Source organism: Taurulus bubalis, assembly GCF_910589615.1.
Source record: "Taurulus bubalis genome assembly, chromosome: 3".
Lineage (NCBI taxonomy): Eukaryota > Metazoa > Chordata > Actinopteri > Perciformes > Cottidae > Taurulus > Taurulus bubalis.
The window spans coordinates 15,663,411-15,673,476 of record NC_136591.1 but is presented as its reverse complement, the minus strand read 5'-3'; the positions used below and the strand labels follow the sequence as shown (position 1 = coordinate 15,673,476).

The 10,066-nt window shown below is 40.3% G+C and overlaps 1 protein-coding gene across 1 annotated transcript; it reads right to left on the bottom strand.

The window, feature by feature from the left end:
- Window positions 1–1,250: 1,250 nt before the first annotated feature.
- spata6l (spermatogenesis associated 6-like) lies at window positions 1,251–9,760 on the bottom strand (the record flags this gene model as incomplete). Its single annotated transcript, XM_079215669.1, has 11 exons — window positions 1,251–1,316; window positions 1,681–1,774; window positions 3,239–3,338; window positions 3,816–3,822; window positions 5,001–5,240; window positions 6,271–6,363; window positions 6,554–6,678; window positions 6,815–6,856; window positions 7,026–7,074; window positions 7,323–7,460; window positions 9,713–9,760. The coding sequence occupies 11 exons, from the start codon at window positions 9,758–9,760 to the stop codon at window positions 1,251–1,253; spliced, it is 1,002 nt and encodes a 333-aa protein (XP_079071795.1).
- Between the last annotated feature and the right edge of the window lie 306 nt (window positions 9,761–10,066).

Genomic DNA, 10,066 nt, shown 5'->3' with positions numbered 1-10,066 from the left:
CCTAACGCCTTGAGATGCCTGCGCAGTGTTGACATACTCAATTTAATACCATCCTCATTTTTTAGAAACATCAGTATTTCCCAGTGTCTCAAACCGAGAAGGTAATAATAGCAGATTAACTGCAATAGCCCCATCATTGCCACTGAGAGAGAATTTACAGACGTTTCCTTTTTCTTTATCTTTTCTCGTAATTACGAGATCAGGATGTTGTAATTACGAGATCAGGATGTCGTAATTACGAGAAAAATCCAGTAAATGCAATGCGCTTCCGTAATTTGTAGTACAGTTGATGTAGCGAAGGTTTAGAGGAAACTGTCTTGTTACAGTCTTGCTTCAGGCTTATTTTAGTTCACAGTCAGTGTAACCATGTAGCGAATACATGGTATGTATCTTAAACTTCTTTAACCACAGTTGCCCCCCGCCATTTTTCTCAAAAATTCCGAATGGTTTGCATACCCATACTAAATACAGAATATCTCCTCAACCACAAGGGCTATTTGAATAATTTCAAAAGGTTTTCTAGTTGTGCATATCATCGCTTTTATAACATAGTACTATGTGTTAACAGTATCTCTGCAAAGTTTGACTTTGATTAAGTGAAGTTTTTAGTAATTAATTTAGTGCAGATTTCGTGAACCGTAGGTTTCGGTCCGCTGAAAACAAAAATGCCCAAACTGTTGTGGTTCCACAACAGAAGGGCTCTGCTCAAACAGATGCACAAATACATACCAAGCAAGTATCGTTTCATCCATAAGTAAGTCATATTTCAGTTTTTTGGCTGGAAAAAAATGCAATGTGGTTGATATCTTGATGAGGCTTTGTCTGACAGTGATTTTAGCACAATTGGCGCATTCCGTAGGTCGTGAGCTTTCCAGAAAGGTGCTCCAATCATGTGTGGCATCAAGCTAGGGATATAAAAAATTATACATTCATAACTTGGGGAGCTCTCTCGAGTCACTTTCGAGTCCTTCGAATCATATTGATGGTGTATGTTAATATTTATAGTTAAATTGTGTTATAAACAGTTAAAATTGACTTATATGTTCTTGTAAGGCCAGGCTTTGCAGGGTTTTTTTGCGATGTCCATCAGTGGCTTTGGTATCGATTCATAGGTGTACGAGGACTTGGAGAGTAAGGAAGAGCTGCTGATGAAGAATTCAGCCCCCCTGAGGCAGCATTTTATTCAAGTGAAAAGTGAACCTCTTGAAAACAGTGAGTTCACCTCACCTTTCCAGAGCCTGGACAAGTCGTCATGGTGGACCTGGAGAGATGGGCCTCCGGGCTAAAACCTCGTCTACCTCAGAGTGTGTGACCCCCTAAAACACAATGTCATATTTTATTTGTGGTATCGTTGATTTGGGATCATGTTTGTATTCCTAGAGTTATTTAGTAAAGTGGTGAACTCGTGCTAAAATTCCCAGGGATAGGTTTGACCTCAAAGACACTTTAAAGGACAAACTTGCATATTTGGCAAAATCCTTTTTACACAGAGGGGTGAAATTACCTATAAAGGTTCACATGGAACATCCAGAACAACAGGACTATGAAGGAAGTTTTGAGTTTGACTTAACATCTAATTAAAACAGAGGCAGATCAGAAAACAGAGGCTTCTCACTGAAATATGAGATATATTTCTGAGAAAAAAAATCTCTCTAATATATATATTTATCTATTACTTACATGGGCAAGTCTGCATACAGCTTTTGGTGTCATAAGGAGTCCCCGAACACGTGCTTGGACCTCTTCCCATTCTCTATGAGAGCTGGACTGAGACCTGGACATCAAACCGATAGGCTTTCATTTCATTTAGATATTTTGTGGTTATATTCTCCACCTATGTAATGAGGTGCATGCTTATATTATGAATGTTGAGGAAAAGGACCTGCTGTGCCTGGTCTGTTGCCTGTAAGAACGCCACAGCCCTGAAGGTTCAGGACCTTGCTGGTAATCAAGAGGGTAATTTGTCTCTGAAGAACTGGAGTCGTCTTCTGATATCCCACCAACCTACCAATGGAAGCAGAGAGGAGTTTCTTTTCACCATAACATTAATACATCTGCTCCTCAGCAATGGATTTATATCACCCTTTGATTATGGTCTCAATTGCAGTTAAAGGCTACATCTGTGATTTTTGACAACTTAAATGTGTGATATATTTATATGATTGTTACAGATACCAAATCTATATACTTGTGTGTTTCTCAAATCATAATTTAAATGTATAGCGGTGTATTAAAACATGATTACAGGTTCCAATCCCATAATTAGAAGTCCCATGTTGTACCTTTCAGGAATTGTTCAACTTGTTGGCAATTTGATAATCTGTTTTCTTTCTGAGAGCAAGAGGAGATGACTGAGGTCAGCATAAAGACTGAACACAGGGGGAAACAGTGAGCTGAGTTCAACAATACATCGTCTAACATCTCTAAAAATGTTTATTTAATCTGTAAACAAACGTCAAATGTCAAATCAATTATTTGTGATTGAGCGGAAGTTAACTTGCTGGAACTATTTCCACCATCCGGGTGGATCTTCCTGGGGTCTTGTGCCGCATCAACACTGCATGGTCTCTGCATTTCAACCCATCCTCAGTGAATAACGAGCTGTGGGCTGCTGTGAAGCGCCCGGGGAGCAACTGGGGGTTCAGTGTCTTACTTCGACATGCAAATTATGGGGGATCGAACCAGCTACCTTGTGGTTTCATGAGCTACAGCCGCCCAATTAGCTGAGATGTAGGAGGGATTCTTCAAGTACCAATTGAGGTTTGTACATTTCAGTTCAAGTGTTGATTTTTTTATAAATGAGATTCAATGACCTTTAGACATGTTGGTAGTTGTATTTTTAAACTTTGGACAGAGCCAAGCTAGCTGTTTCCCCATGCATCCCGTCTTTATGCTAAGCTAGGCTAACCGTATCCTGACTCCAGCTCTGTATTTCATCTGATAAATCACATAACTTCCTGTCTAAGAAGCCAAAATAATATTAATAAAATATACAAATAGTTTCCTACCAAACCATTGAAGGAGGATTTCTGCATGGCAGTTGGAGAAAATCTCACTAGAACAATAAAAAGAGGGGGAAATGTTTTTAACAGATTAGAAGAACAGAAAGTTGACTGTGAGTAGGTTTCAGCTTGTTACAGTCATGTCAACAGAGCAGTATAACAATAACACTACACTTTACAAGCTCTTATGGTCAGTTGTTGGGGATCATACGTAGCATCATACGTGTGGGTTCTACCTTTGGATGAAGATCTGGTCGAAGGTGAAGAGGAGTTGGTAAACACTGGAGAGCGCTGGGGCGAGCAAGAACCACGGGCTCCAGGCCAAGAAGTCAGAATCTACACGGGAGAGTGATGACACGGTGAGAAGAATGTTCACAACCAAGAGGGTTGGACCATTTTATTGGGATAAGAAAATGGGAGACAACTAATATAGACGATGTTCCGAGCAGCGAATGTGTTTCTTGAAAGATAATATTTAGCAATGGAGACGGATTTTAGATTTGGTACCACCAACCAATCCCTAAATGTGCACTCAGTCCTCTGAGACTTAACCCAAATGTCAAAACATCAGAATGGGAGGGAAAATCACAAACTGTATCTTTAACTTTAAAGTGAGACCATACAACCTTTGAATGAACAAATAACACAAATGAGAAATTCCCTTGGTCAATTCAATTCAACTCAGGGGTTTTGCTTCTCCTTGGTCTGATATGGCTGATTTCAATCATGAGCAATATAGCATGAAGTGTTCCAAATGATCTTCCTAAGTATTCTGGAACAGATCAATTAAGTACAGGCGGTCCCGAACAACACAAGCTTGCTTGAAGACAAATGACAGAACCGTCAACAGTTTAGACACCTCAGCAAACAGCCAACCTTGAGTTAAAGAGCCCGTAACGTGTGTTGTGTTGGCTGATAGAATGCCTGTCTCTGTGTATTGTAGCGTCCAGCCTGCCGTCTTTATTCATCCTTCAGTCCAACTAAAGGTATTGGTGCATCTCCTCTTCTCAAAGTCAAAGCCAGAACACACCAGTCATACACATTCTGTGGACACAACTGGAACTGTTGGTCGCTGATGGGAAAATATAAACAATATGAAAAGGTGATAAGAAAGGCAGAGCCCCTAGCGAACTGACAGTCTCCGTGGCAACGTTACAGCTCCTTGACAAAACAAAATTAAGTAAAGCTATAACTTTCCCCAGAGCTTTCAACGACATGTCATGTTTCTTATCAGCGGAACTATTGGAGATGGCTCAGTCGCCGTCACCTGACTCAGTATGGGACGTCAGTCAGGTATAAAAATCCTCTGGTGAAGACCAAGAGACGTGATTGATCTTGAAAGAGTAAGTTACCGTCATTTTTGATACATTTAGCTCGCCCAAAGCATGACGGGAGCCCTGCCCTGTTGGACAACATTCAAAACACACCAAGGGTGTCAAAATGCATAGTTTATGGGTTATAAATGTCTCAGTAATCCCTTGTTATCCACAAGACAAACAGGTTCCAACTGTTCTTGACAACAGGCTTTCAATACACGACCACAGAGAGCTGATTTTTGGTGGGTCACATGGAGGACTGAGTGTGCAATATAAAAATAAATAAAGTGAAATCAACATGAGTTTGGGTGCATTTACAGTTATGGCATGGACATTTCTTATGTGTAAATTATGTTTGAGTGGTGGATCTGTAGTATATGACCTTTTTAAACATCTTGGAAGTATCCACCTCATCCCCTCAGATTATGTTGTTATTATTATACAATGCTTTTGTTACTGACTGTCAAACCTTCTCCATGGTAAAACATCCCATAACATGGAAGAGGAGAAAGATCAGTGATATTTGTATTAGATTAGACAAGTTAAGAGAACACTCAGAGTTGTAGAAATAGCTTCTGCATGGAGCTTAGCTCTTCTCTGCCATCTTGTGGCTGGAAATGGCAACAACGTTTAAACAAATCAATTGTGAATCCTTGATTAAATATGTGTTGTTTGTCCTCACAGGCCGGGAGGTGCTGCTTGTGTCCCAGTTAGCTGCAGAGTCCAGGCTGAGCCGGGCCAGGCGCTGTGTGTCTGCAGCTCTCAGAGGGGACAGGGACTGGGCTCTGTGGGCCCATGACGGGGACCTGGTGCTGCTCGGACGGCCACCTCGCCTCCTTCCAAGGGTTAGAGTTTGGCTCCTCTGAGGGGAGGAGCTCCTGGGTCTGCTGGAGTGTTTCCTGTTCCTCTTCATCACTGGCCGCTGGAAACAGAAGAGTGGATGTTTCAGAACTATCTAATCAAATATTAAATTTTGAAATGCAAGTCAAGGGAGGTAATCCAATCATGCTTTCTGCTGTCAAATATGTCTGTTCACAACTCAGCTGACAGGCTTTGAAGAAGGGACCACATCCCACCTGTCCCACCACCATCCTTGCAATGGCTTCTCGTACATTATGGCCTGAGATTGTCTAAACCAGAAGTTTTCTCACTCTGAGAAAGCTGAAGGTCTTCAGAGGGAGAGACGTGAGGCCAAGACACTGTTAGGGGAAGGGGAGTGTGTGACGTGTTCACAAGGGGAAGTTGTTGTAGTTTTACCCACTTATCACCACAGTTAGCAGGTGTCATAAGTCAGTCAAATATGAACACACAAGTTAGTTATTCACTGTGACCTACACTTTCCACGGATATCATTATTATATCTGACATTCATTGAGAAAAGGGTCCTTTACTTGATAAAGTAAACACACGAGGGAAACAGACACTCCAAAGGCTTGACAGCGATCACACATACAAGGATACAAAGACAATCTGCCAGGGGACCAGGGGAAACAGGGGAGTATATATATAAGAGAGGGGAAACACAGGTGTAGGGCATGAACAATCAGGACACACACACACACACACACACACACACACACACACACACACACACACACACACATGGGAGGGGAGTGGCTGAGAGCAGGTGAAGGGAATTAATTAATCAGGAGACACACGTGGGAGTGTCTGGGGGCAGGTGAAGGGAATAAAACAATCATGTTCTTGTAGAAACCCAGAGTACAAGTATGAACCTGAAAATGAGCATGATATGTCTCCTTTAAAAAAAAAAAAGGTCACACTTTGAATTCAAGGAAACGGTAAAAGACTCTAGTGGACTGTATCATGGGTCTGCTGCTGACAGAAATCTAATTTGGTTCAGTTAATGTGGTCACTCCAGATATTGTATGATGCAGTTTTTAACTATCATGCATCATCTACATAAATGTTGAGCCATGAAATGCAGTCTTTACCATGGGTACGTTGGGGTAAATGTTGATCTCTGCATCAGCTGAGCACTCAACGATGGTCGTTTTGGTGGAAAACTCTAACCTTGGAGCGATACCCTGGAAAAGAAAAAGAGAAGCAATATGTGTGCCATAATTACATATAACTGCAAACATCACACTTATAGACCGCTATGTGGCCAAGGAAACGTAATAATGTGCTAGTGATGCATCCATGTGAACAGGCTCCACATAACTTTAAGCCACATGCTGGAAATAGACATTATAAGTGTCAGAGGGTTGGACCTACTGGAAAGTGACGTGCTCGGGTCATCAGAACCTCTCGGTCCACTCCAGAAGAGGAGGGAACCAGTTTGGGCTCTGGGAATAAGAAACGTCGAGCATCTTCTTCAAAGCAGGCCAGAGGGTCCGCCGCTGCAAACACAAACACACTTCTGCTACACCGGGCCGTAACCTGCTCGTTCAGGTCAAAGTGTCTGCAGCGCTACTTGCCGGTATATTTCTAACCAGTGGAACAAGGAAGTATGAATATAGAGACAAATGACCTCACCTGGAGGAATCAGCTGCACCAGTTCGATAGTGACCGTCTCATCTGACGAGAAAAGGTGTCAAGTGTCAGAAGCTGAGGCTGGCCTCTTAACAACCAGAGAAAATACATGACAGGCAATTCATTTATGAAGATAGAAATCTGAGATGGGATAATGTCTGAAAAAGAAATAAGAATATCGGCTACACAGCTAACCAAATATAAATGTACTTACATTCAAGCATGACAGCGATGTCTCCAGGGTCAACTGCATGCCGGAAAATCTAGACCAAAAAATGAATATTCATGTTTAGTTTTTTTATGCTATTCTATATCTTCCTTATTTTACAAACAATATGAATGTTCTATATCTACTAGAGTTGTTGTTGGTAAGTCCTGTCGAGTACAGTCAAGTTAATGTATGGTATTAAATACAACTAACTTTATGGAAAATGAAAATATCTAACTTTTTTCCACATTTCTTTTATTACACGTCAGCTAGTTTTCAATCCTCTCAGAAGTAAAGACGTACCTTTTCAAATGTCATCTTCTCATGAAAGGGCAGAGGAAAGACAGCAGGGAGACATTGAGACATTGAGTACTGCCCCATGAAGCACATGCTGAGGTAGATCTCATCCTTGGCTGGCAGATGGACTCCAGGACAAGAAACCTAAGCGCAGTGGAGGATTCAATAGGGTTATACTGTAAGTCAAATGTGGACGTTTCCTGAGCCATTTTCACTCAGAGTGATCATTACTGAAGGCCACTTCTGGTTGAGTTGGACTAGCGTTGTCTCTCCCTTTATTCACATATTTATTTCCCTCTGGTGTTGATTCAGGTTGGAAAAAAAACTCATGTATTCTGTATTGGATGAAGACATTGCACTTTGCAATACAAGAACAGTGTTCTACCTTTTTTTCTATGTCTTCTTATGTTTGGAAGGTTTTCGGAGCCGAAATAAATTGTATAAATACACAATTAAAAATGGAAGCAAATAAATGTAAATAATTTAATGTAATGGTTAATTGTCATCCAAAATGAAATTAAGACATCAAATATGTCAATGTTGCAATGTAATTTTACATTACATATTTGTGTATTTTCTTCTCATTTATATGTTTACATATTGTATGTTTAAAATAATACTATTATTAACTTCATTCAATTCTGCATTTACACATATTCTTTATTTTATTTATTTCGATATAACTGCAGCAAAACAAATGCACTTTTGTCTTCTATGGATCAACTGGTGAGGATGATGGTTTTTGGCCTCAGACATGCTGACAAGGACAGATTCTCATTCACATCCAATGCATATTTCTGAGACTGACGAAAAGGCCTTTTTATATATAGTCTGTTCAGGCTGCAGGCAGTGAGTGGAATAAGTAGATCATTTACTTCAAAGAGTAAAGGCAGCAACACGCTGTTTACCAGAGGTGACAAAAGTATTCACATTCATTACTCAAGTAGAAGTATAGATACTAGGGTTTAAAAATACTTCTGTAAAAGTTGAAGTATCAACTCAAGCTTTTTACTTAAGTAAAAGTGTAAAAGTACTGGTTTCAAAACTACTTAAAAGTATAAAAGTAGAAGTAATGTAAGGGGATTTTTTTTCCCCATTAAGGACAAACTCTTAAGCCACGTCTCAGGGGCCTATAGTGCACTACCCCACCTCCCCCCAAAACAATCATTTTTATAAAGGCCGTAATGACTATAATGTTTTAAAATGTTATGTTGAAAAATGTGGGATGCACTAGGCTACCCGTTTCAGCTGCATATATGCCCATTTAAAATGATCACATTTTATTACAATGCAAATACATTAAAGTACCACATGTGTACTACTGAGCATTAACATGCGTTTCATGGAGCGGAAGACATAATAACTAGTTGCCTATAAGTATTGTAATAGTGCAAAATAGGCGGCGGCGGCGACTCCGACACAAACACTTAAAGCCGTGGTTCTCAAACTTTTTCTGTAAATAACATAATTGTGTGACTCATCTGTGCTTTTATAAGTAACAGAATAAAGACAATTGCAAGCACTTACAAGTAAATCAGATTGCCCCATCAGACAATGTTTTGTGTAAGTTCTATCTGTGCAAAAAATAACTAATATTTAGCTACTACTAAATAGCTCATTGTGGAAAACAATAAGCTTTTCATTTTTTTTGCCAAACAAAACAGAATGAGTGCAGATATGTGAACCATCACGTTGTATCAGTATTAGTGGAGCAGTGACCTGCTTTCGTTGACACATATGTTATAAACGGGGTTGTATATTTGATACAGCCTCTCTCAATTCATGCTCAATATTGAGCTTAGATCTGTTTTTTTTATTTTGAGAAACGCAACAGCAGGAAAAGACGAGCTGGCAAAACGCCAAAAAAATCGCGTAGAGTCGCGCATGCGCAAGCGTAACCTGTTTACGGCGTACTGTAACCATTTACCCGAAAGTACAGTGAGCCACGGGGCGGAGAGTTTTTTGTGTGTGTTTTTGAACGATGACAAGCCGGAATGAAAACAAACCAAAATTAAATAGTAACGAGGCTATTTTTAAAATGTAGGGAGTAGAAAGTACAGATATTTGCGTGAAAATGTAAGGAGAAGAAGTAAAAAGTCGTCTGAAAAATAAATACTCCAGTAAAGTATAGATACCCAAAATGTTTACTTAACTTAAGTAACGAAGTATTTGTACTTCGTTACTTGACACCTCTGCTGTTTACTAAACCAAATGCTAAAGCTATATATCAGACCGACAGGCAGACAGTCAGAACAGGTAAGTTATGCAGAATTGATTAAATGTACAATTGAAGTAACAAGGATTAGAATGCAGCCTGGTGCTCCAGAAGAACCCAGAGTAACTCGCTCCATCCAGAGCCAGGTGAGAAGGAGGAGGAAGAAGAAAGCAGCTCTCACCACGCAGAACTTTAACTCGACCAACACCTTCAGTGCTTTCCTGGACATCGGATTAAAGATCAGCTTCAGCCGAATAAAGACTCCTCTCCTTCGGGTTTAGCGTTGCCGTTGTTACCATGGACACTACAACTTCCGGGGTTCGTTGCTACTAATAAAGTGTTATTGTTATTATTATGGCCCGATCCCAGTCTCCACCCACAGACTTTAGTCTGTGCGGGTTTAGTTCTGTCCCGTCACATCATGGAGTGTTTGAGTCTCTGACATGTTGATCACTTTCCGTAGGTCAGCATTGGATGCAGACTTTGCCCAAAGGATTTACCCACAATTCATTGCAATGTGCCGTTAAACAGGTAA